This window comes from Labeo rohita, chromosome 14 (genome assembly GCF_022985175.1).
Source record: "Labeo rohita strain BAU-BD-2019 chromosome 14, IGBB_LRoh.1.0, whole genome shotgun sequence".
In the NCBI taxonomy this organism is placed as follows: domain Eukaryota; kingdom Metazoa; phylum Chordata; class Actinopteri; order Cypriniformes; family Cyprinidae; genus Labeo; species Labeo rohita.
The window spans coordinates 23,335,077-23,362,309 of record NC_066882.1 but is presented as its reverse complement, the minus strand read 5'-3'; the positions used below and the strand labels follow the sequence as shown (position 1 = coordinate 23,362,309).

The 27,233-nt window shown below is 36.8% G+C and overlaps 3 protein-coding genes across 3 annotated transcripts in view; 1 reads left to right on the top strand and 2 right to left on the bottom strand.

The window, feature by feature from the left end:
* frmpd1b (FERM and PDZ domain containing 1b) overlaps positions 1–1,902 on the bottom strand; it is a 50,804-nt gene extending 48,902 nt beyond the window's left edge. Inside the window, 1 exon segment of the mRNA XM_051127398.1 lies at positions 1,674–1,902. The gene's annotated coding sequence lies outside the window, so the exon portion shown is untranslated.
* Positions 1,903–5,009: 3,107 nt separating this feature from the next.
* Positions 5,010–11,141, top strand: gnpda2 (glucosamine-6-phosphate deaminase 2). The gene is made up of 7 exons (XM_051127395.1): positions 5,010–5,149; positions 5,698–5,861; positions 6,028–6,129; positions 6,513–6,695; positions 7,786–7,970; positions 8,842–9,016; positions 9,916–11,141. Exons 2-7 carry the CDS (start codon positions 5,738–5,740, stop codon positions 9,978–9,980), a joined length of 834 nt encoding a protein of 277 aa, XP_050983352.1. The 5' UTR covers positions 5,010–5,149; positions 5,698–5,737; the 3' UTR covers positions 9,981–11,141.
* A 3,348-nt stretch (positions 11,142–14,489) lies between these two features.
* guf1 (GTP binding elongation factor GUF1) lies at positions 14,490–26,546 on the bottom strand. Its single transcript, XM_051127381.1, has 17 exons — positions 26,126–26,546; positions 25,772–25,883; positions 25,534–25,682; positions 25,366–25,446; positions 24,676–24,753; positions 24,061–24,144; positions 23,891–23,955; positions 22,555–22,758; positions 20,609–20,748; positions 20,391–20,514; positions 20,122–20,254; positions 18,460–18,603; positions 17,599–17,732; positions 16,049–16,150; positions 15,643–15,762; positions 14,822–14,858; positions 14,490–14,737 (listed from the first exon to the last, which is right to left on the bottom strand). Exons 1-17 carry the CDS (start codon positions 26,318–26,320, stop codon positions 14,609–14,611), a joined length of 2,031 nt encoding a protein of 676 aa, XP_050983338.1. The 5' UTR covers positions 26,321–26,546; the 3' UTR covers positions 14,490–14,608.
* Between the last annotated feature and the right edge of the window lie 687 nt (positions 26,547–27,233).

The window sequence follows — 27,233 nt, the reverse complement described above, 5'->3', positions numbered from 1 at the left end:
GCTGTTTTTTAAACTTTTTTTTTTTAAATCCCATTTAATTGGCAAATGATAGATTATTAGTTTTATATTGCACAATTTTTTGATCACTTTGAGTTATTGCTTCAAAAAGTATTTTACCAGATTGTTCTTAGGATAAATGTACAATCTATTTGATTTACAGCTTTCTGTAACATGTATGATAAAGTTTAAAACATTAATCTAAAATTATTTCTTGGTTTTATTCATTCCCTAGCCTGTTTCACTTCTGTTGTCTCCAAAATCAGCATGTACAGAACATCACACACCACTAAATAATCATGTTCCTTATTCTCCACACTTCCTACTGGCATATTGAGATCATCTGTCTAGTACATTTGGCTGTGGTGTGCATGCGCACATGGTCGTCAGTGCACATAATTACAATCTACTCCCCATGCAAACACTTAAAATAAAGCTCAATGTGTTTATATGTAGCAGGAATCGAGCACAAAGTCTAGTGCAGTGCCCAAGCGCCCCAAAAAATTAAACAAAAACAAAAAAAAAAAAAAAAACAGAGAAGGCAAGGGAGAGAAAGAGGGTGCATATGCCACACCTCACTCATTCAGAAACACAGCAGTGCTCCCTCAGTTCTCCCACTGTAAGACACAACCACATGGTCTACGAGATTTACAACTCCAGAGTAAACCTTAGTTTACAAACACAGCATATGTGCAGTCTGAGCCAAATATAGTCCAAACGCAACGCAAAAGCCACAGTGCGTGCAAAAGCAGCGCCGCGTCAAGAGCGCGTCTCCAAAATAGCCAGCGCTCACTGAACAATAGTAAACACGCGAGTGCTAGGCTTGTCCGAGTCATTTAAGCGAATCGATTCTGTTGAACAGTTCGTTCATTTAAAACGATTCAGTGATTGGTTTTAAAACAGTGTTACATTAAGCGTAACAGACCTGCTTGCGTTGACGTTTATCTCAGTAAGTAACGTGCTGTTTAATTCAAGCTCAAGTCTGATAGTTAAAAACACAAATGTGACGATGTACTTTGTATTATAGCCATAAAATCTCACATACAAACAAGAAAATAGGCATTTTACGTATTAAAGTCAGAATTCATACATAATTCACATCTATGTATCTGATAACTAGATGCGCTTCGGACCAGTTCATTACAAGGAACCGATTCAAAAGAACGTTTCGTTTACGAATCACTACAACGCACTCCATACACGACCATGATGCCTAATCAGCGAGATCTTAATCGTGACAATCAGACTTAAAAAGCAGACTACAGGATGTTTCCTTTTGAACAACTAACAAAATGAATTCTATTCACGTCCGACGCGAAACCCAAAAATGACCTACATACTCCGCTCAGACTGACTGTTTTCCCGATCCGATGTGTTGAACGGATTTTTTTCCCCCCAAATCCATACGTGTCATCTCATTTTAGATAGAAGAAGTCGTGTGTGGTAATCTAGTAAACAAAGCAAAAATGGTCAGTCTTTTGTTGGTTCTCCCGTTTAATCTTAATCCGATTTGAATCTTCCTCTCCGTCCGTCCGAACAACAGTGAGCGCACAATAGAAATGAATCTAAAACCTAAAAATAACAACCCTGGTGCTGTAAAAATACTCCTTGCTGGCATACAAACACATGTCCAGTTAATGAACGTACAGAAGAACAACAGAGACAGCTGCACCCACCTCGTGGTTTGAAAGGACACCGGTCCGGTCCGGGGGGGTGTGGACCGGTGGGGTCCAGCGATGGAGAGCCAGCACGGGATGAAGGGAGCAGGTGGATCCGGCTGATACAGACGGGACGGATAGGTGTGGGATGATGTTTGGGCTGCGTGTCGGTGCTGGATGCTGTCAGGATAGGGACCAGCTTAATCCTCCATCTGAACGCAGACAGCCTCTCCTCGGCCACTCCACCCCTCCCTCATCCCTTCCCAGCGAGGTCCGATTCGCAAATGAATCGCTGTTTTGAAAGGTTCTTTGAACTGATTCGGTTGAACCGATTCGCAACGCATTTGTAAATCTTGGGAGAATATTTGTGTGACTTAGTTGAAAATACAATCAAAAGTAGTAAAAATGTATTCATAAACTAAAAAAAAATGCACTCTGATAATCACACGAGCAAATATGCCTAATTTATTTTTAATTTCAGGAACCACCAACAAAATGAGCAAAAATTTTAAAGACTGAACCCTAATGTCCATTATATAAATGTATGTATTCTGAGATGCAGAAATATAAACAAACAGCTTTTGTTAAACACTAAACTAAATGCTTCTAAGCCAATAACCTATATAAAGGTCTGGTTTGGGGCAGCCAGTAAATCAGATCAGTAAATCAGTTCTGTTGGAAACAGCAGAAAGAATCATTGGCGTGCACCTGCCCAACCTTTAGGACTATACATCTCCAGAGTGAAGAAATGGGCAGGAAACATCATCCAAGACCCTTCTCACCCCGGATACAACCTGTTTGCACTTCTCCCCTCAGGCAGACGCTACAGATCCCGGAGCAGTAAAACATCTAGACATAAAAAACTGCTTTTTTCCAAATGCCATCTCCAGTTTAAACAGATAAACATGAATCATTACCTGGGTTCTACAATTCATTTCTGTATTTCTTTCTCCATTTCTAATTATTGACTCTTTCTGTAGTGTTATTATGTAAATACTCATGCACATCTCTTATTTATATAGCTGTATATAGAGAAAATAATGCACAAATCTGTACATAATTCATCTGTTTCAGATTCATACATTATTATTTATTTTTAAGTTTTTATTTTATTTAAATGTTGTATGTATGTATGTATGTACCAGGAGCACCTTAAAAAAACAACAAATTCCTTGTGTGTTTGCGCACACTTGGCGAATAAAGCTAATTCTGATTCTGATTATAAAGTAGTATTGGGATGAACAAGAGACAGATATACATAAACACTTACTGAGTTCACGTTTGCATTTAAAGATCATGAAGAAAGTTATACTATATAAAGTCATATATAGCTTAAATGCTTGACCTGTCTGAAGATTTCAGGTTATTTATTTGTTGTTTGAATGCAGCAATAGAACAATATTCAGGTGTTTTTCACAACACATCATCAATCAGTCATGTTGGCAGCACAAAACATAATGCCACTGAACTGAATTATTGTCATGTTTTGAACTGTACTAATTGGTCAGACTGGAAAAAATATTTGGAGTACTATACTGACAAACGTTATAACAAATCAAGGAGAAGAGCGCAAAAACTGTCTGAGGAAAGAAGGCATTTGTGGTGGCCAAACTGAACCAGGATTCATATTTGTGCATATCATTTCTGGTCAGGTATGTGAAATATCTGTGGTTTAGACAGCATAAATTAGCAGAACAACATATTCAGTGCAATCCATGCTGCCCTGGTGAAAAAAACAGCATATGCTGGTAGGTATGTTTTGATGCTGGGATGCTGGTTAGGTAGGTTTTGATGCTGGTTTAAGCTGGTCCTTTGCTGGTTTATGCTGGTCCTTAGCTGGTTTATGCTGGTCCTTTGCTGGTTCATGCTGGTCCTTGACCAGCAACATGACCAGCAAAAACCAGCAAAGGACCAGCTTAAACCAGCATCAAAACCTACATTCCAGCATATGCTGTTTTTTTCACCAGGGTGTTGTTTACGTATCTCCAATATGGCGGTACATTCGGGTAACTGACCAAACCATGACATGTGCAAACCTTCTATAGACCATTTCGCTAGATGTAAACATACTGGTCCCGATGCACTTCCTGTTTCTTTTTTTTTTTTTTTTTTTACTTTACACAAACATCACAAAAAAATGCAACCAACATAACATTTGACTGGATGAAAATGTTACATTAGCACCTTTAAGATGTATTTGTATATGTGATATAAAATAAATTAATTAATTAAAAAAAAAACACAGGAAGCGCTTCTGGACCAGTGTTGTTTACATCTAGCGAAATGGTCTATACATGGTCGGTTTGTTAAGGTGTTTTAAATCTGGCTATGTAGCTCCTACACATTTGTTAATTTAGATTTTCCAAAAGGTTTCCAGGTACCCTGGTGAAAAAAACAGCATATGTAGGTTAGGTAGGTTTTGATGCTGGTTTAAGCTGGTCCTTTGCTGGTTTTTGCTGGTCATGTTGCTGGTCAAGGACCAGCATGAACCAGCAAAGGACCAGCATAAACCAGCTAAGGACCAGCATAAACCAGCAAAGGACCAGCTTAAACCAGCATCAAAACCTACCTAACCAGCATCTCAGCATCAAAACATACCTACCAGCACATGCTGTTTTTTTCACCAGGGTAGTCATTTGACAAACTGTGACAGCTTGTTGGGTGTGGCTTTAAAACTCCAGTTTTTGGTCCTGTCAATATGTTAGCAATGTACCCTAATATATACAACAATTCTGTCACGCTAACATATTTAAAAATTTACTTAACCACATATAAGGACGACGAGGGGGAAAAAACCCCCGCTCCAATTCTGTAAACACGTCGAAGTGGCGTCTGAAACAAATCAGTTTTTGAACCGCTTGAAATGAACTGTCCGAACGAACCGATTCGCTAAAATGAATCAGACTTCTGCACGCTATCATCCCTCAATCCGACGCCTTCTGTTGCTCTCTCTCATAGCCGTCTGCCTCCCTGAGGTCCTCCTGCAAGGTCAGGCATGGTAGAAAGAAAAGGAAATTAAACAACTAGAGAGAAAATTGGACAAAATTATAATTGCACTACGCACAACATAACAACAAAAGATAGATAGATAGATAGATAGATAGATAGATAGATAGATAGATAGATATTTGCACTATTGTTATTTTGCCTACAAATGCACAGTTTGTCATGTCAGTATAACATACATTTTGATTAATCACTAAAGTTTCTTTTATTAAACAACTGTGTCAGTGCAAAATGAAATACTAATGTTTCATAATTCGCGTATTTTCGAATTTAAACGATATTCTACATAACATCATTTCATTCATACTGCACATTGCTTATTTCTTATTACAGAAAGAGCCTTGTCGGTCTCCATACATGGGCAGTGCTTACAACCCGGAAGTGTGTCGTCAGCGCACATGACCGGAACTCGATCATATGATCAGTGTTTTCAAAGAAAACTTGTATCCATTCACCCCGTTGTGGCTGAGATCCTGCGTTTTATTACTGTAAGTAAAAAAATGTATTACCCATTATATATCCATAACCGTTATTCGACATCTAACGACACATAAAGTCGCAGCTGGGTGTAAATAAAGCTAGAGAATTTAAGTCAATAATACAAGTTCAAAGCAAACATATGCAATATCATGATTATATAGACCATTTCGCTAGATGTAAACATACTGGTCCCGATGCACCTCGTGTTTCTTTTTTTTTTTTTTTTTTTACTTTACACAAATATCACAAAAAATGCAACCAACATAACATTTGACTGGATGAAAATGTTACATTAGCACCTTTAAGATATATTTGTATATGTGATATGAAATAAATAAATAAAAAAAACAGGAAGCGCTTCTGGACCAGTGTTGTTTACATCTAGCGAAATGGTCTGTATTGCCATGCTGATTATATACTGTGCATGGTATTCGATCATATTTATTAAAATAAATGTGCATCTTAGTTGTTTTGCTCCTCACTGTACTGAGCTTTGCTTGATCATGTGAAATGCTCAGTGTTGTTCAATAAAGTATTGATCTGTCTTTATTTTTAGAGTCTTAAGGTTTGCAGTGACCTGTTATCAGTGAGAAGTCATGAGACTTGTGATTCTGGACGACTATGATCTGGCCAGCGAATGGGCTGCAAAGTACATCCGCAACCGGATCATCCAGTTCAAACCCAGTGCTGACCGCTACTTCACTTTAGGACTTCCAACAGGTAAACTAAAAGTTCCCAAACAGTTAAAAAATGCCAATCCAGTTTTTTTGTTGTTGAATATCCGGTTTCTCTCAGAAATATATCAGATCCTGGAAATTCAATACATCAGGAAGTTTATGATTATTAAACAAGTATATCTATTTTTATATAATCTGAATATTTGCAGGTAGCACACCCCTCGGCTGCTATAGGAAGCTGATCGAATATCACAAGAATGGAGACCTGTCCTTTAAATACGTGAAGACTTTTAACATGGACGAGTATGTGGGTGAGTGTGACTGCACAGATCATTTCTCACGAGAAGTGCTGAGCATGCAAGATCTCCACAAACTCTCAAAATACTGCAAAACGAGAGCTGCCGACGCAGCAGGTCGGCATAAAATAATGCATGGATAACGTATAAAACAATGTTATAAAGCGTTTACGCTTTGGCCATCCACCCTCATCCCTTTCTAGTCTAGTTCAGAAAATATTTATTAAACATTTGCACATTTGTCAAAAAAGCATGCATAATGAATTTGAGTACTTTTTTCATAATTCCCATTATTCTCGGTAATTGAATGCAGTATTTATAATGGTGTTAAAGTAGAAAATAATGTAATAATTGAAGGCACTATCATAATTTCTTTCTAAATTTCTTTTTGTCTTCAGGTCTGCCCAGGGATCATCCCGAGAGCTATCACTCCTACATGTGGAATAACTTCTTTAAGCACATTGACATCGAACCCCAGAACACCCATATACTGGATGGGAATGCCAGCAACCTGCAGACCGAGTGTGAAGCCTTTGAGCAGAAAATTACTGCGGCTGGTGGAATTGAGCTGTTTGTGGGAGGTGCATTCAATAAATCAGATCTCAATAAATTGTTTTTTCAGACACAGATTAATCAAGAGACATCAGTAATAGTGCTTTGTGATGCATGTCTTAATCTGTACACACAAAACTGGCTCTCTAAACAGTTAAACTGCTGCAATAATTCTTCAGGTCCCACAAATTCTTTGTTTTTTTCAGCATTTTTGTTCATTTGAACCCTTTCCAACAATGAATGTATGATTTTGAGATCCATCTTTTCACACTGAGGTCAACTCAGGGACTCATATGCAACTATTACAGAAGGTTCAAACGCTCACTGATGCTCCAGAAGGAAACACAATGCATTGAGAGCCGGGGGTGTAAACTTTTGAACAGAATGAAGATGTGTACATTTTTCTTATTTTGCCTAAATTTAATATTTTTTCATTTAGCACTGCCCTTCAGAAGCTATAGAAGATGCTTATGTGTTTCCCAGAAGACAAAATAAGTTAAATTTACCCTAATCTTTAAATTAAAAAAAAAGTTTTCACCCATCTCTCAGTGCATTGTGTTACCTTCTGAAGCATCAGTGAGTGTTTGAACCTTCTGTAATAGTTGCATATGAGTCCATCAGTTGTCCTCAGTGTGATCTCAAAATCATAGTCATTGTTGGAAAGGGTTCAAATTCACAAAAAAGCTGAAAAACCAAAGAATTTGTGAGACCTGAAGAAATTTTCTGAAGAACAGGGGGCAGTTTCCTGATCCCTACATTTTGCAGATTCAGCAAGGTGTATGTAAACTTTTGACCTCTATACTGTAATTGCATTTCAAGTAATACAATCAATTTTTGATAGTTTTAGTTAGCAATAGCAAAACTGGTCCAAATGATATAGGTTTTAGGCTGTTAGTTATATGACAACAACATACACAGTACACAATAATTAATGAATTTTCAAAAGAAAATGAACATTTTACATTGTTTTATAATAAATAAGCACATTTAGCATTTTACTGTGATCCATGTGTTCAATGATTTGCATTACTTTTTCGTTCCCAACAACTATTCAGAATCATTGCATATTCTCACATCAACCTAATAATCTTTCTTCTTTTTGTATTGCTTGTTTTTTAGGCATTGGTCCAGACGGGCACATCGCCTTTAATGAGCCCGGCTCCAGTCTTGTGTCCAGGACCAGAGTGAAGACCCTGGCCAAGGACACGATAGTAGCCAATGCTCGATTCTTTGGGAATGATCTTTCCAAAGTGCCCACCATGACTCTGACTGTTGGAGTAGGAACAGTGATGGATGCCAGAGAGGTGAATTAAACAATACATTAATATTCACATAATAAGGAGGCGACCATTCAGCTGAAAGACAGAAGATATTCTGTAATATCTGGCATATAAACTATAAAAGACACACTTAGATATATTAATGAGGCACAGAATGTAAACTGAAAATAAACTGATTGTCATATCAGTAGCAAAGTTTAAAACACCCTAAAATGAAAGAAATTATATTCTAAGTGATTAAAAATATAATTTTACCTACATTTTACTTAGTCTTAATACTTTCAAATATAAGACTTTACATGAATCTGAGTGTACCTGAAGTGGGTGTTTGTGGCTGAAACTGAATGTAGAATGAACACAATGTCTTTTGTCCTTAAATTCAATAGCATCCTTTGTGATATCAGTGTCTTTCTTTAGTTCCAGTCAGACGCACTTTTGTTTGGAGCATTTGACATCTGCAATTGATAAATATAATTATCTTTTATATAGTAACAAATGTTCTCTTTGTTATAGCGCTAAATTGAACATGTGTCTCATGTGTCTCAATGTGAGACTGATTGTCCTGGAAATACAAACAAGTACATAAACATACCTGAATACGTTTAACAGCCAGGATGCTGGGTAAAATGTCCTTCGGGTCACTTGATTTTGTTATTGTGGATGCCAGACATCACCTTATTATCATCATATTATTATTATTATTATAACAGACAGTGTGCATCTCCCAAAACATTTCCAAGGCATATTGTACCCTGAATAGAAAACTATCTATCTATCTATATAAATAAATGTTGGTGACTGACTCTAAAGTTAAACCGTTTTTTGACATGTTTACCTTCAGAACTACATATGAAAGCCACCATCCTGAATATGTGAACTTTTTGTTGTTTTACAGGTCATGATTCTGATCACAGGGGCTCATAAGGCCTTTGCCCTATATAAAGCCATCGAGGAGGGTGTGAACCACATGTGGACGGTATCTGCCTTCCAGCAGCACCCACGAACCATTTTTGTTTGCGATGAAGATGCAACGCTGGAGCTCAGGGTCAAAACTGTGAAGTATTTTAAAGGTACGTGACTGAGCACTCTGCTGCCTGAGGGGCAAAACTTTAATTCACGTAGACGGAAAGTTACTCTTCTGTGGAAGCAGATTCCTTGAAGCTCAAAGAACTGGCAAATTGAGTAAATAGTTACTTATTTATTATTATAATGAGCATTCAAAGGTAAACAAGTTCATTCAGATTTACCAGTTTGCTCTTAAAATGTAAAAATCTGTGTAAATTTGTTTGAGACATTAACTGTTGTGACTTCATGAAATTCTTTACACCCTCAGGATTCATATATACCACCGTTCAAAAGTTTAGACACAGCATAATTGTTTTCAACATTGATAATTATAAGAAATGCTTCTTCAGCATTAAATCAGCATATTAGTATGATTTCTGAGGGTTCATGTGACACTAAAGACTGGAGTGGTGATGCAAAATTCAGCTTTGCATCACAGGAATAAATTACATTTTAAAACACATTAAAATAGAAAACGGTTATTTAAAATTGTAATAATATTTTACAGTATTACTGTTTTTACTGTATTTTTCATCAAATAAATGCAGCCTTGGTGAAACTAAAAGACGTCTTTTAAAAACATTAAAAAATCTTACCAACCCCACAATTTTAGCCATCCCTTTTCCCTTTGAGAAACCCAATAGAGCAGCTGTTTGTTTGCTTTTCATAGTTTTTCATCGTTTTAACTGATCTCATCTCGGTTTAGTGGTTGGCTCGTCTCAAGGTCAATATCTGTCTAAAGACGGCAGGTTCAAGATCTAAACCCGTCTGGAATGTCCATCACAAGCGCTTTTCTCAGAAACGCGATCTGTTCAGTCTTAAGGGCTTTGGTCTCTCCTGGGGGTTTAATATCTTTGGCTGGGCTGGATTTCCTAAACATACTGATGGATCTTCTGTCCTACAGGGCTGATGCACGTCCACAATCAGCTAGTTGAGCCGATGCTCAGCGTGAAGGACTACATGGACTGAACGTTCGAGACGGGACGTCTCGAAAAGCAGCAGAAAAACCGGAATGACATCAGTGTGAATGAGTGGAAACTGGCCTCAGGGACCACAGCAGTTCTGAATGGTTATAAAGTGTTTAGAGGTCTCCGTCAGCATAACAGTCTTTATAATTCACTTTTAACCTTCTTTAAGGCCAGTATTAACAGGAAAAGGCAATGTTTTAGGGAAACTGTACTAAGCACTCTTACTTTAACTTTTTCAGCTAATATTTACTATTATAGATAACACTATCACACTCCTTCACATCATTAATGAAAAAGTCATCTGTTACAACCCATTATGAGAAAGCGAACATGTCAGTTTCAGGCATGTGTTTTCACTGATGGTCAGTCTTTCAATAACACGCTATAACTCACAGCTACTTAAAGTTGACTTGAATGTGGAATTTTACTCCAAGGCAACTTATTGAAAGTGTTCTTGGGAATATTTTTGTTTAGATGTTACAAAAATACACTCTAAAGTCTTTTCCCTTAATTCTCCAAATTTCGGATCTCTCCCTTTACATATGAAACCTTGAGGATTTATGGTACCCACAATCATTTGTAGTGTCAAAATAGGAGTTAACAGGCAGTGGAAGCTGATCTGTGATCAGAATTTCCCAAATACATGTAATTTTATACAGTTTCAACTATGTTTTCTTGCCTTTGAATGAATCCAGGTTACTTGCAGTATGTAAAAACAATGGAAAATGCTAGAGAAGTGTTTCATGTTTGCTTATTCATATATTAAAAAGGCTTTTATTAGCATATCTGAGTAGAGAGGTAATCTAATTTTACACGTGATGTGTAGTACTCATGTATTCTCTTTAGTTACTGTTCTTTGTGATAAAGTCTGTTTCATTTCTTAAAAATATAAAGCACAAGGTTCACATTTTACTTGTATTGTAAAAGAAACTATCATTTCATTGCTTTCTGAGTTTATGCTGAGCTTTTGTTTTTGGTGTTTCTAAACCTCCTGTACTGTACTTTAGTGAATGTTTTTGCAAGGAGAGTATACATTTTTATGGATTTACGAATTTGTTAATTTTATGTGAACTGACTGTTAACAGATTTGCACTCCAAAAACCAAATCATCCTCTTTGTCTTTCTGTACTTTCATGAATGGATAAATAAAAAGTTTCATTTATTGGGCCTCAGTTGTATACAGGCTGTACAGACAGAATGAGTTTTACAGAAAGATGTCCAGGTCACATACTGCATTTAGTTCACGTTTTCGCACCACTTCGCTTTGCACAGTCATTTCCATATTCAAAATCAGTTATGAAGAATACAATATAACCATATATTTCAGGAAAAGAGTCTTGTGTGCACACGTTTGAATAATATGACTGCAATTCAGAGGAAGCTGAAACCCTAGATGGGAGCATTTTTACATACCTTCACCTCTTTGGTTGAACATTATCAAGCAATTCAAACATTGCTCACCTAGCAGATTTTGATTTAAAAAATCTTGAGCAGCATCATAAATAACCTCCAAAACTGGCATAAAAAATCCTAACCAGAACGGGGTACATTTTTTATATTCTCCATATCTGTGGAGTATATTTAAATAATCAAATGTAAAAATAAAACACTGCATAGACTTCACTGTCCCACGTACACACTGCAAGGTTTAGGAGTGACAACCACATTTAAATGTGGGACTGCCCTGGTGAAAAAAACAGCATATGCTGGTAGGTATGTTTTGATGCTGGAATGCTGGTTAGGTAGGTTTTGATGCTGGTTTAAGCTGGTCCTTTGCTGGTTTATGCTGGTCCTTTGCTGGTTTATGCTCACAAAAAAATCATCTCATTCTGGTGCAGGCTGCTTTAAATGCAAATGCGCTCTGCTCACCCCGCCCTTCCCTTCTCTCTGTGGAGAGACGAGCCTGTTTACTTTAGCCGCGTTTAGCCGCTAAACTTGCTAACTAGCACATTATTAGGAAAGGTGATCGCAAAGATTCATAAAAAAAAAAAAATCTTATACTCACTTCTGCTGTAAGTGAAGCTGGATCATGAATGATTCGTGTGAACATAGATGGATATATACTATATTGCCAAAAGTATTCGCTCATCTGCCTTGACTCGTATATGAACTTAAGTAACATCCCATTCCTAATCCATAGGGTTCAATATGACGTCGGTCCACCCTTTGCAGCTATAACAGCTTCAGCTCTTCTGGGAAGGCTGTCCACAAGGTTTAGGAGTGTGTTTATGGGAATTTTTGATCATTCTTCCAGAAGCGCATTTGTGAGGTCACACACTGATGTTGGACGAGAAGGCCTGGCTCTTAGTCTCTGCTCTAATTCATCCCAAAGGTGTTCTATTGGGTTGAGGTCAGGACTTTGTGCAGGCCAGTCAAGTTCATCCACACCAGACTCTGTCATCCTTGTCTTTATGGACCTTGCTTTCAGTCATGTTGGAAGAGGAAGGGGCCAGCTCCAAACTGTTCCCACAAAGTTGGGAGCATGGAATTGTCCAAAATGTCTTGGTATGCTGAAGCATTCAGAGTTTCTTTCATTGGAACTAAGGGGCCAAGCCCAGCTCCTGAAAAAAAACCCCACACCATAATCCCCCCTCCACCAAACTTTACACTTGGCACAATGCAGTCAGACAAGTACCGTTCTCCTGGCAACCGTCAAACCCAGACTCATCCGTCAGATTGCCAGATGGAGAAGCGCGATTCGTCACTCCAGAGAATGCGTCTCCACTGCTCTAGAGTCCAGTGGCGGCGTGCTTTACACCACTGCATCCGCCACTTTGCATTGCACTTGGTGATGTAGGGCTTGGATGCAGCTGCTTAGCCATGGAAACCCATTCCATGAAGCTCTCTGCGCACTGTCCTTGAGCTAATCTGAAGGCCACATGAGGTTTGGAGGTCTGTAGCAATTGACTCTGCAGAAAGTTGGCAACCTCTTCGCACTATGCGCCTCAGCATCCGCTGACCCCGCTCCGTCAGTTTACGTAGCCTACCACTTCGTGGCTGAGTTGCTGTCCTTCCCAAACGCTTCCACGTTCTTATAATACAGCTGACAGTTGACTGTGGAATATTTAGGAGCGAGGAAATTTCACGACTGGACTTGTTGCACAGGTGGCATCCTATCACAGTTCCACGCTGGAATTCACTGAGCTCCTGAGAGCAGCCCATTCTTTCACAAATGTTTGTAAAAACAGTCTGCATGCCTAGGTGCTTGATTTTATACACCTGTGGCCATGGAAGTGATTGGAACACCCGATTTCGATTATTTGGATGGGTGAGTGAATACTTTTGGCAATATAGTGCATGTAGATCGAGAGGCGCATTCCCTTCATAAACAAACGTAATCCACTGCATCTTCAGCAGCTCAGATGTCAGTAGTAAATGACGACCACTGTGTTCATTATTACATCCAGCAACACAACACCTCAATCGCTCAATCAGAGATATTCTTGTCTAACTTACATCCCTGCTCCAGCACTGAAACAAAGAGGGTGGACTGTTTTTGAGGTAAAACGCTCATGTCAATCAACTATCGTGGGAGCGCCCTCTGTCGGTCTGACGCCACAATGTCAGACATCTGAGAATGGCTCGATTTGGAAAAAGGGGGATATTATTTTTACAGATTAATTAAAAACCACTGCATGGATTTTTATCATTATAGGGTAGATTTGTACATGCACTGCCAACACACATTAATGTTCAAACAACATGTAAAAGTGAACTTAGCATCCGACGACCCCTTTAAAAAGTGAAATTAAGTAGCTTATATCAACTCTGGATATTTCTGTTTAACATTAGTTTCTGTTTAAATATGTTGTTTAATATTTCTATACACCTTATTTTTCCCATAAGAACAGGCGGGGCCATTTGTAAAATGTTATGTACGAGGCTTCCGGTGTCATCCGCTTGATTTTGACATGACGGACCCCTGTGGCAGCTAGGTAGCCTGACAGTTCCTTGGAGTTGTACGCTATTTTTGCAGAACCAAGGTAGTGTTCAAATAGTTTTCTAAATTTTCTTCTTTTACTTTTTGGCAGGCCACCAATTGGGAAAGGTGCTGTGCTCAAATTGCAACTGTCGTAAATATATCATCAAGGAATTAAAAATATTAATGGCCCTGAAAACAGTGTTAATTTTCTATATGCACAATAAAAATCCTTATGTGTTTTTGATTATGGGGTGAAATATGACATGGACATGTTCTAGTCTTACCTGATTTCTGCCAGTCGCAAAAGCTCAAACACTCAAGAAATGTTTCAGAAAATTCCCTGGACTGTTTTCAGACTTACATCCACAACCACTGCAACTCCCTCCGCAGCTTAATGGAAATGAAATAAATGTGTTCAAAGGAAAACAGCTCTGCCAAATACTTCTGCATCCACTCAGTCTAAACGTTTCCGATGAAAGCCCTTAGCTTGCAGTCTCTGACTCCGCTCCTGAGAGAACGGCGATGTTGTTTCAGCATGATGAAGATTAATTCGTCAAAACCTGCTTAAAGTTCCCAGAACAACATCACTTAGTTATATGAACTTTAATAGCGTTTCTAAATCAATCATCATGCTGTACATTGGCATGTGCATATTCACAAATCATCCACAGGCTTTGATGTCTGTTATGATTACGTTCCCAAGGGAACTACTTCCGTTTAAGAACGTTGATGAAAGCGTCTTTTGGGACGTCGATGTTTCCAATGCGCCGCAATTTCTTCTTTCCCTCAGCCTGCTTTTTTAACAGCTTCATTTTTCGTGTAATGTCACCGCCGTACTAGAAAAGACAGATATGACCACAAATCAGCAGCTAATCAAAAAAGTAGGAGAAAAATGTTTCAGCATGAGAAGAAGTACTTACACATTTTGCTAGAACATTCTTTCGATATGCTTTTATCCTAAAAGAGGGAAACAAAGATAAAGAATATTAATGGAGTAGCTCACCTAAAAATAAAAATTCAAGCCATCCATGATGTAGATGAGTTTGTTTCTTCATCAGAATAGATTTAAAAAAAAAAAATTCAGCAATTTCATCACTTGCTCTCTAATGGATGAATGGGTGCCGTCAGAATGAGAGTCCCTTAAACCCTCACTTCTGGCCAAAATATGAGTCCATAATCCATAATAATGTTTCCTCCAGTGAAAAAGTCCATCCCTTGTTGTCCTTTCACATCCAAATCCACCAATATACTTGTTTAGCACTGTTTTGGACTGGCTTTGTTTGTAAATGGTGCTTGATCTATGCATATTTCTCTCCTGATTCAAACAAAACAACTTTTTAACATGAGAAAGCAGTATTATGTATTATGGACTCAAATATTAGATGAAAGCAATGGTTTGACGTTAAAAATGGCTTAATTGATTTGTTTTTTTACAAACACACAACTTTACAAGATGTTAATTGATGGACTGGAGAGGTGTGGATTACTTGTGGATTATTGTGATGCGTTTATCAGCTCTCATTCTGACGGCACCCATTCACTGCAATGAATCCATTGGTGAGCAAGTGATGTAATGCTAAATTTCTCCAAATCTGATGAAGAAACAAAGTCATCTACATTTTGGATGGCCTGAGGGTGACATATTAATTTTTATACACATTTTCATTTTTGGGTGAAATATTCCTCTAAATTTGAAGTTATTATCTCTGTAACGTGCACAATACAACACATCCACACTTACGTTTCTCGGGCGATGATCTTGCTGCCGATGGCTGCTTGCACTGCAATCTCAAACATCTGTCTGGGGATGGACTCCTTCAGTCTCTCACATATGGCTTTCCCCGCACTGTACGCTTTGTCTCTGAACACAAGGACAAATCAAAGCTTGTGTTATTTCTTTTCAGCAATAACATCACAACATAGATGACATTGAGATGCTGCCAATTTCCAGCTCAAATCATACACAAAATGGCAGCTGCAACTGTGTTTTTCAGAAAAAAACTAAACACAGCAGTTGATCTTTATAGCTATATTCATGTTTTTAAGTGGTCTGGGTATTTAACTACCTTTATGTTATCAAATAACTTCGAAATAGCTTTTTAAATGTAAGTAAAACTGTAATTGTATCATGAAAGATCAAGACTTGCTTATGAACGATAGTGGCAAGTTCCTCCACTGGCCGCCCGTTGAGAAGGAAGTCCATTTTAATCAGATCAGCAGCCTCATAACCAGCATCCTCATAATCAAAACTACGGAAAACAGGAAAAGAGATTTACAGAAGTGACATCCGGCTCATCCTGACATATCGATCCACAAATTCAAAATTGAAACCTCACTATTTACACTTTTTTTCTAATACTTCCAAATGCTGTTGCATCTCTCACTTTTATTTGTCTGTTTTGTTTTGCCTCTGTGTTGTTTGTTCTGGTTGGATTATGTATTATGTATTTTAAAAAAGTCTTAAATCGCTTTTTCTGTGAATTAAGGCCTGAGAAGGTCTTAAATCAGAGCAGCAAGTCTTAAATTCATGTGGTCATGGCATTAATTTTCATGAGGGATTGTTTCCTCATGTGTTTCATTTTAAAGTGAAGCGAAAGCGGTATGTGCTGCTTCATCTGTCCTTCACCCGAAGAAGAACTTGCCGTTTTGATTTTTTTTTTTGTAATAAAAATAATTTAGCTCTGGTAGAAAACAGACAATACAACTAAAACTGAAAGCAGCTGCTCAGTGCAGTGCCGAACGACAGTCGTATCACAGATCAGATTTTATTTATCATGTGAAGAGAGTGAGTCGAGCTGACTGACAAGAAGACAGAGGTGAGAAAGACGAGACCATGCCGGAAGAGTTTCAAAACGAAATGCAAAAGCCCTTGTTTTAAAAATATTCTGGATTTTGAAAAGCCTGTTGACCTCTGCCATTTATCTAAGGTGATAGTGGAAATTTCATGTTTATTTGGTTCCACAGTATTTGCTGATTTTTATTTATTTAAACTGTGTAATTCTTTTTAATATATATTATATCAAGGTGTATTCCGTGCTCCCAAGCTTTCTTATTCGTTTTGCTAATAAACGTTCTACGTTTCTTATTTATTTTGTTACACAGTATTTACTGATTTTCAGTTTTGTATATCTATTTAAACTTTATATAAGTTATTATTTTATATTGGGCATAACATTGTGTATTTTATTTGTTTTGTTAATAAAAATGTGTTACATTACATTAATGCCGCTAATTTAAAAGTGAAAGTAATGCTTTTACAAGCTACTTAAAACCAAAGGAAAGTGAAGAAAAGAGGAAAAACTCAAAATAACTAAAAACAAACAACTGCCTGACGCCGAATTGCCACTAATTTGAAAGTGAAAGTAAAATGTGCTCAGCGCTTTTACCGAAGGAAAACAAGGAAAAGAGAAAAACTGAAATGAACTAAAAACAAACAATTGCTAGATGCTGAATTGCTGCTAATTTAAAAGTGAAAGTAAGACTCAAACTATACTTAGAGAACATACTGCTGTATTGTTTTCCCTTAGATTTTTTTTCCTTAAATTTTCTTTAGTCGGTCTTTAAAAAAAGTCTTAAATTTACCCTCATAAAACCTGCAGAAACCCTGTTGTAAAGAAACCTTGAGTTTCTAAAATGTGCAATATAAAAGTAATATTACTAATACAAGCACTAATTCATTCTTTCACAATGAGCTTACCTGGCATATCCTGATGACATGGATTTCAGCTCATCATAAAAATCCACCACTATTTCATTTAGAGGGAAGGTATACTTCATCATCACCCGATGCTCATCAATGTAAAACATGTTCTTCTGAATGGCCCTGCGGCTCTTCAACAAGGTAGAGAATTGCATTGTGGGTCACTACAAATGCAAGACTCAAAATATGCTTTTACAAAAGCTTTGGATATGAAAATGGATAGTTCACCCAAAAATGAAAATTCTGTCATTAATTACTCACCCTCATGTCGTTCCAAACCTGTAAGACCTTTGTTCATCTACGGGGAACAAATTAAGATATTTTTGATGAAATCCGAGAGATTTCTGACCCTGCATAGACAGCAACGCAACTGACACATTCAAGACCCAGAAAGGCAGTAAGGACACTGATAAAGTAGTCCATGTGACATCAGTGATTTAACCTTAATTTTATGTTTACATGTAGAGGAAAGCTTTGTGTCGTGATACACTCATAAATGGTGCTTGGCTGATGCAGAGGAGAAAAATTGGCAAGTCGTTTTTTTGTGCACAAAAAGTATTCTCGTAGCTAGTTTCTGTGCCTTGACTGTGGTAGGACCCTTGCTGGCTATGCAGGATTAGAAAGTTCTCGCATTTCATCAAAAATATCTTAATTTGTGTTCCGAAGATGAACGAAGGTCTTACAGGTTTGGAACGACATGAGGGTGAGTAATTAATGACAGAATTTTCATTTTTGGGTGAACTATCCCTTTAAATCACTTTGGTCTTTTTCTTTGAATTAGAAGAGACAGATTGTTCCCTAGTTTACTTTTTAACTTAGAGAGAGCATACTATAATTGACCGCAGTCAATTCTCTCACCTGACACAGGGTCATGATCTTCCCAGTGAAGTCATCTGGAGCAATGATGGTTCCCATCACCATGGGTTCCAGATACTCCACGACCTGTGACTTATCAGGGAACTGAGCAGGGTTTATGATGGTGATCACTTCTTCACCATGTTCCTACAATACAAAAACTCAACTGAGGAATCTCTCTAAAAGGTCATCTTTCTTTGTGTACTATATCATTGAGAGGAGCTTATCACTAACTGCTGTCCATTCAAATAAATCTGTGCATACCATCTACACACAGTTAACAAGACTTTAACATTTTCTGAAGACAAAGGAGGCTGCATGTGCAAAACTCACCAAAACACAATGCCAGAGTCTTGCTTTATTGCTGCTATTCTATTCCTACGCAATTGCTAAGGTATTTTGTCTAGTCTTTAGCATGTTGTGTTCTGAGTAGTTTTTAGGTATATAGCAGGTCAAAACTTTACATACACCTTGCAGAATCAGCAAAATGTTAATTATTCTACCAAAATAAGAGGGATCATACAAAATGCATGCTATTTTTTTTTTATTTAGTGCTGACCTGAATAAGACATTTAACATAAGAGATGTTTACATATGGTCCACAAGAGAAAATAACTTAAATTTATAAAAAAGACCCTGTTCAAAAGTTTAAATACACTTGATTTTTAATACTGTGTTGTAACTTGGATGATCCACAGCTGTGTTTTTGTTTAGTGATAGTTGTTCATGAGTCTCTTGTTTGTCCTGAACAGTTAATCTGCCTGCTGTTCCTCAGAAAAATCCTTCAGGTCCCACAAATTCTTTGGTTTTTCAGCATTTTTGTGTATTTGAACCCTTTCCAACAATGACTGTATGATTTTGAGATCCATCATTTTACACTGAGGACAACTGAGGGACTCATATGCAACTATTACAGAAGGTTCAGACGCACACTGATGTTTCAGGAGGAAACACAATGCATTAAGAGCCGAGGGGTGAAAACTTTTTGAATTTGAAGATCAGGGTAAATTTCACTTATTTTGTCTTCTGGGAAACATGTAAGGATCTTCTGTAGCTTCTAAAGGGCAGTACTAAATGAAAAAAAAGGTATTTGGGCAAAAATTTAAAAATGTGCACATTTTCATTCTGTTCAAAAGTGTACACCGGCGGCTCTTAATGCATTGTTTCTCCTTCTGGAGCATCAGTGAGCGTTTGAACCTTCTGTAATAGTTGCATATACACTAATGAAAATACACAAAAATGATAAAAATAAAAAAAATAAAAAAAAATTGTGGGACCTGAAGGATTTTTCTGAAGAACAGCAGGCAGTTTAACTATTCAGGACAAGCAAGGGACTCATGAACAACTATCACTAAACAAAAACACAGTTTTGGATCATTCAGGTAACAACACAGTATTAAGAATCAAGTGTATGTAAACTTTTGAACGGGGTCGTTTTTACGAAGTCAACTATTATTTTCTCGTGTGGACTAATTGTAAACATCTTTTATGTAAAATATCTTATTCCAGCCAGTAGTAAATAAAAAATAACATGCATTTTGTATGATCCCTCTTATTTTGGTAAAATAATTAACATTTTGCAAGATGTATGTAAACTTTTGACCTCAGCTGTAGTTGCTAAGGTGTTCTGGGTGGTTTTTAGCACATTGAGACAATGAGTCTCACCTTTATGAGTTTGGCAGATGCTAGCACAGCCTTGTATGGTACAGTCGGAGCTGTTACTATGACAGATGCGTTATACTCCTGCTCTAAACGCTGGTTAAACACCTCCATATGCAGCAAACCCAGAAATCCCAGCCTGAGAGAGAGCAATGGAGAGTAATTCACCTCTTTAAATATTCAAAAAGTGAAACAATACCTGCTTGACTGAGCAATGAACTTAAAACAATGGTTTAAACTCTCACTCATTTCTGTGTGTGTGTGTGTGTGTGTACCTCCATCCGGCCCCCAGAGCTAAACTGCTGTCTCTTTGAACCGTCACGCTGGAGTCGTTCAGCGTCAGTTTCTCCACAGCGCTGCGCAGGGCTGTATATTCTGACTGGTCCATGGGATACATGCCTGAAGTATCAAACAATTTCAGATTTACAACACTGTAATTCTAACCCTTATACACAATCAAAGCACATACATCAGGACAGTTTTAAAAACACACCTGCAAAGACCATGGCTTTAGCTGGTTTGAACCCCGGCAGCGGCTCCACAGGCTGTTTTTGGAGGTAAAGTGTGTCTCCAATCTGAGCTTCCTTCACTTCCTTCATCCCTGCAATCACATAACCCACCTGCCCAGCATACCTGAAGGCCAAAAGGTCAAAGGTCAAGTTAGTGCAACCAACAGAGACTGTCTGAAATGTGAAAAATGCTTCCTTCTTAGAGTGTATATTGAGTTTCATAGGTTACATCCAAGTCTTAAAGATGCCTTCATTTAGCTGAGACCATTTTTTTCTACTAAGAAGCACTCAAGTCATTACATATTTGCTTGGTTATTTCATAAGACTTGGGTTTTTAATCAGGGGTCTGCAGAATTGTTGTTTCTCAGGCCCTGTTTACACTAGTGCGTTTTCATTTTTAAAACGGTGTTTTAAAATGCAAACGATCCTTGTCTACACTGGCGTTTTCACTGCATTTTAGAAACGATCAGTGTTGCCAAGTTGCCAAATTGGGCTACTTTAACACTGTTGCTGCGTGTTGTTTTTGATGTCTGTGGGTTGAAGTGACCCTAATAACGTCATATTTACCCCCTGGAATACGAATTTACCAGAGCAACCCTCACAAAAAAAATGTGTATTTTATGCCCCTGAATGCGATAATGGGGGACTCCCCTCGAAATGCGATGGGCTAGTTTTGGCCTAGTTTTGAGTAGCAATGGGTGGGTTTTGTTGTGAAAACCTGGCAACCCTGGAAATTATCTACACAACCGAAAATGCATGTCACATTGACCATTCGTGCTGGTACAACCACAGATAAGTATAGGTAGATGCCCTATTATTTAGATGGCGGACCCGACAAGTGCTTGGAGTGGTCGAATGGGGCATCTACCTATACATATCTATGGGTACAACAATGAGCATGATGTTATTGTTTACACGGTCGTCAAAGATACGCAGTGCGAATGTGGGTAGCCACGCCATCATTTTTAAAATTCTCCGTTTTGGTCCGTTTACACTGAAACGCAACCCCGTAGTCTTCAATCTAAAACGGAGTCTTCAGCATTTTCAAAAGTCTCAGTTTTCAAGGATCGAAAACACAGGATTAGTGTAAATGACAGGCATAATCGAAACAAAACTGATGCGTTTTAAAACAAAAACGTTCAATGTTCTTTTTTCAAAATCGTGAAAAGTTAAAAAAAATCCTAAATTTGCAGTCTCAGAGTTTTAGACCCCTTAAAACAATTATCTTAAAAAAGAAAAAAGGATTAATCAGTGGGTCTGTGAATCCTAAATTTTAGACCCTTCAAAACTGCTTTCTTTAAAAAAGAAACATTAATCAGAAGGCTGGTGAATCTTTAAAAATTTTTTTTAGGTTTAAAACATTTCAATCCTAAATTCCAGTGCAATTTCAGAGTTTTGGAATTGGAACAATTTTCATAAATGAATTGTATCCAACCAAAATAACCATTAAATAAATTATATTATATATAATTATATATAATATATATATTATTATTATTTTATTTTATTTTATTTTAATTCTATATAAAATGCAGAAAGGTAACTGAAAGATTATAAGTAACTAAAGGTTACTTATAAAAAAGAAATATAGCTTTTATTATTCTGGAGTCTCTGGGTTGGTTGCTGTCTATGCAGGGTCAGAAAGCTCTTGGATTTCATCAGAAATAGCTTAATTTGAGTTCCGAAGATGAACAAAGGACTTACGGGTTTGGAACGACATGAGGGTGAGTAATTAATGACAGAATTTTCATTTTGCAGATGAACTATCTGTTTAAGATTACTTGATTTTCTTCTACATGTTTAGACGTGGCATACTGGTGCCTTTGAAACTGGTATCTTCATACAAAAACTGTTTGAGACTGATTTATTTATCTGCTTTTTGTTTTCTTGTAAGGTCCGTTAATACGTTCAGTGTACATGAGATTCTCACAGTGTGTCTGTCGGGTGTTCGTCGGGTCTTAGAAGGCCCAGCTCGTTGACCTCATATGACTTTCCCAGATGGGCAGAGACGATCTTGTCTCCTTTGGACACGCGTCCACCAAACAGAGCGATGTTGGCCACTACTCCTCTATAATGGTCGAAGGTGGAGTCAAAAACAAGAGCTTTAAATGGATCGTCCACTGACGCTTTTGGTCTGAAACAGAGTAAAAACCGATGAATTACATTTACAGAAATGTATGAAGACAAACTCGTTTCCTGTGGAGCTTTTTAGAGAATGAAATGCTTTATTTATACACTTAAAAACTGTCCCTCAGGTGCAATGCCAACAATGTACTTGAAAGGAAGAAGTTATGAAAAAACATGTTATGGAAGAAATGTAAGACGATTGAGAATGTAGAAGAGCAGGTTTTGGGAAAGCACATGATGATGATGATGATGATTTACTAAAATGAAACTTCCTGCTTCATTCCCATTCTCATGATCACAGGTACAGTAGTTCGGAAATATTTACATGAAATAAATACATGTGTGAATATGTGTAAGGAAAAAGTAATTTTAACAGTACAGTGCTTTAATTCAAATGGTTAAGCAATTTCCACAAAAAAAATATTAAGCAGCACAACTGCTTGCAACGTAATTAATAATGTTTCTTGAGCAGCAAATCAGCATATTAGAATGAGTTCTTAAGGATCATGTGACTAAAGACTGGAGTAATGATGAAAATTTAGCTTTGCATCACAGAAAGAAATTCCATGTTACAATACATTCACATAGAAAACAGTAATAATATTTCACAATATTACTTTTTTCAAAAAAAAAAAAAAGACTGACCCAAAACCTGTTTGGCAGGACATGTATGTGGCTTAACTGTTTTGAAAATAATTTCACAATGAAATTTTCTAGTTAAAAGCTCTCTATATTACAGAGACAGGCTGCATTTCTTCAAATATATGGCCTTTGTGATAAATTCTTGACAGGTTTTGTGAGATGCAGAAGCTTGGTGTCAGTAACTAATTCTGTTCTTGGTCTGATAACATCTGTCTCATGGAACCTTCCGTTCTTCCTGACATCACACATCAACTGATTCAAAATATTTTCTATTGTGTGAACTCTAAAGTATGATTCATTGTCGACGGCCTCTCCCTCTTCATAATCCTGTTTAGAACGATGTAATCTAGTCTTCGGGGGTCATTGTGTTTCTTTTGACTGATACAATCTTATGAATACAAATACAATCAATAAATCACACCCACGTAGTCTGAGCTGCTTTTACACTGTTACAGTGACCTCTTGTGGAGAACAGCAAATCAGCTTATGATACTCACGGAGGAATCCGTTTCACCACCTCTTGGAGAACCTGGTCCACGTTTGTGCCCAGTTTCGCAGAGATCTACAGAAAACAATCACAAGCCAAAACAAAAATATAAATGGCATAAAACGGCATAAAACACAAAACATGACTACTTATTTTAAGTGATGCTTAGCTAGAGCTCACCCTAATACACTCTTCCTTTGGAATATCAAAGACTTTCTCAATCTGTTTTTCCACTCGCTCTGGATCAGCATTTTTCAAATCAATCTGAGAACAACAACAACAAATATTAAAATGGCAAATGTTAAATTTGGGTGTTTGAAATGAATTCAGAAGAGAAACACCTAAAAAAGTCAATGTGAAAATATAGAAAACACTCCATTAACTATTAAAATAGCTATTATGTCATTACTAGATGAAATGAAATAATATCATAATAATAATAATTATAATGTAATGATATATTGTAAGTTCTACAACAAGCTCAAAACAAGAGAACTCTAACAGAGCATTTGGATGAAAGCACATGAACAAAATGTTCAAAAAATTGTATTTGGACTGATCAAAATAATAAAACACTTCAAGTATTTGAATATATATTTAGATTTAGGTTTTTCCTGTATTGTTTTTCTGCCTCTGCAACTAACCTGAGTTGGATATGAAGACATTTCTATAATTTTTTCAAAGCACTGATATGAAATATCATTGCATGACATTGCACCACTGCATTTAACGTACAATATTAAAATGATGACTGCATTTAAAGCAAAGATCAGAAATTCTTTCTGTAATATTTACCTTGTTTATCACAGGGATGATTGTCAGTTGAGCCTCAAATGCCAGGTAGAAATTGGCGACTGTTTGGGCTTGAATTCCCTTTAAATTATAGAAACATAAACAAAACATATAATATATTATTTTTCTGTTAAGGCATTTAAGAAAGGCTGAAGTTTTTTAGCAATATTTAGTATTTATACTAATATATCTCAGCTGTTTTTTAAGTGAAAGTATTATAAATTATTCTCTTTATTGAAATAAAGCTGAAATAAGCTATTGTAAATATTGTACAAAACATATACTGAAAATTTAAGCTATAAAATGAAACAAAATTTGAAGTGTCACAATGGAGACTGAAACTAAAATAAAAGAAACTTAAGTTAAAGCTGAGAAATGACTAAAACTGTTATAAAAATAATAGAAATCGCTTTGAACATTCCCAAATACTAATAAAAAAGACAAAAACATAAACTTACTAAAACCTAAACTGAAATAAAATTAAAAACTAAAACATTTCAAATATTCATAAATACTATAATAGTCCATAAATAAAACAAAAACATTGGTATGTGCATATGTTTACTTCTTCTGAAAATAAAACTCATGCAGGCTTAGAATTTTATAAAACTAAAGAACATTCACTATTGTGTTTAATTCTACAAATCTACCGTTAATCATTAAATAAGAAAGTCCCATTTATTAGCGTTTTACCTGATTTGCATCTACAATGAGCAGAACTCCTTGGCAAGCGGATATGGACCGTGAAACTTCATAGCTGAAGTCAACATGGCCCTAAAAATAAAATATTACAATCACTTAAACTATAGTAAATAATACAGATGAGTTCACTAACAGTAACTTTCGAATCATTGTCCTCACAGGTGTGTCGATGAGATTGAGCAGATACGTCTGTCCGTCATGCTGGTAAAAGAGAGATGCAGTTTGAGCTTTAACAGTGATTCCCCTCTCTCTCTCCACCTGCAGTTTATCCAGCACCTGCTTGTTGCTCGCTGTCTTTGCAATGGCACCTGCTCATGCAACAAACCCAAAGTGATTTTATGAACAGCAATGTTTTCAACACTCACATAATTCACAGGAAGGAAAATCCGAGAATCACCTGTAATCTCCAGGAGTCTGTCAGCTAAAGTGCTCTTGCCATGATCAATATGAGCAATAATGCTGAAATTTCGAATTCTCTCCACTGGGAACTTTGACATGTCGAGATTCTCCTGAAAAAGCAAAGAACTCAGATTCAGTATCCAGCTGAAACAAAACACATGCAACCAGTTTTATCTATAAACATCACAGAAAAAATCACTAAGTAGTTTCCACCAATACCATAGTCACTACTATAAAATAATATTAGGTCAATATAGGTTATATATAGGTTATATATGTTACTACTATAAAATAATATTAGGTCAGTATAGGTTATATATGTTTACAGCAATAAAGAAGTACCACATTTTACCTTCTCAGATGCATTAGAGCTGAATTCTCTGACAGGTCTGATACTCCAACTAGAGCTTTTCATCCATCTGTGTCTGATCACTGTGCATGTGGTCACTGAGCCCTGAGATCTGCGTTTAACGCGGCATACTTTAATATCAGGAAAGCGTTTGATAAAGGGCAGAAAGAGCCCGTGGGATCTAAACAGAGACATCATCTCTATCAGCACACTAATATGTTATTTCTGAATAAAGAAACAATATTGTGGCTTCGCACTGCATATCGAACATATCTTCGCATCGGAAAAACATCTGAGGATTAAAATCCTCATTTAAAAGCATATATTAGATTTCAGAAACAGTCAGGTCTCCACTAGGTTGAGTACTCCAGTGTGACAGCTAATGGAAGCCGCCATGTTGGCGAAAACGTCATCAAGCGTTGAAAGAGCTTGGAATTATGGGAAATGCAGTTTAGCGCTATCAGTGCATTTTATAGTAAAATATCTGCGCTTAATTTTGCTTTAAGTTCAGTTTCAGTTGATGCATTTTCATGAACTGATGTGGCAATGATTTTAGTGGATGTGATGCATGAAGTGAGATCTCCTCACGTTTACATCATACATGGATGCTCAGTCTGTCCTTCTTTCAAATAAATTTACTTACCCAAGGAACAAATTTCGATTATAAAGACGTTGTGGGAACATCGTTTTAAGATGTTTCTAAAATGTTGACATGTCCTATTTTCTTGTCGTGACTATAAAGCTATATAATGGTTACAAAAACGTTTCTTACAACATTCTACTAACTTTATTTTCAACCCATATAAAACGTTATTTGAATGTTTATTTTTAATGTACGTTAAATACGTTTTTTTTTTTACATTAAAACATTATTTCTAAAACATTTCTTGCAACGTTCTACTAATTTTATTTTTACCCAACGTATGTTATTTAAAAGTTTTTTTTTTTTTTAAATATTCTAAGATTTTTCTTAACATTCTAAGAACATATGTCATAAGTTCTAAGAATGTTTCATAGGCCTACATTTTAACATTAATTTAAGAATGTTTTGTCCTGACATTTATATCATTTTTATAAATCGTTATTAAACGTTGTGAGCACATAAGTTAGC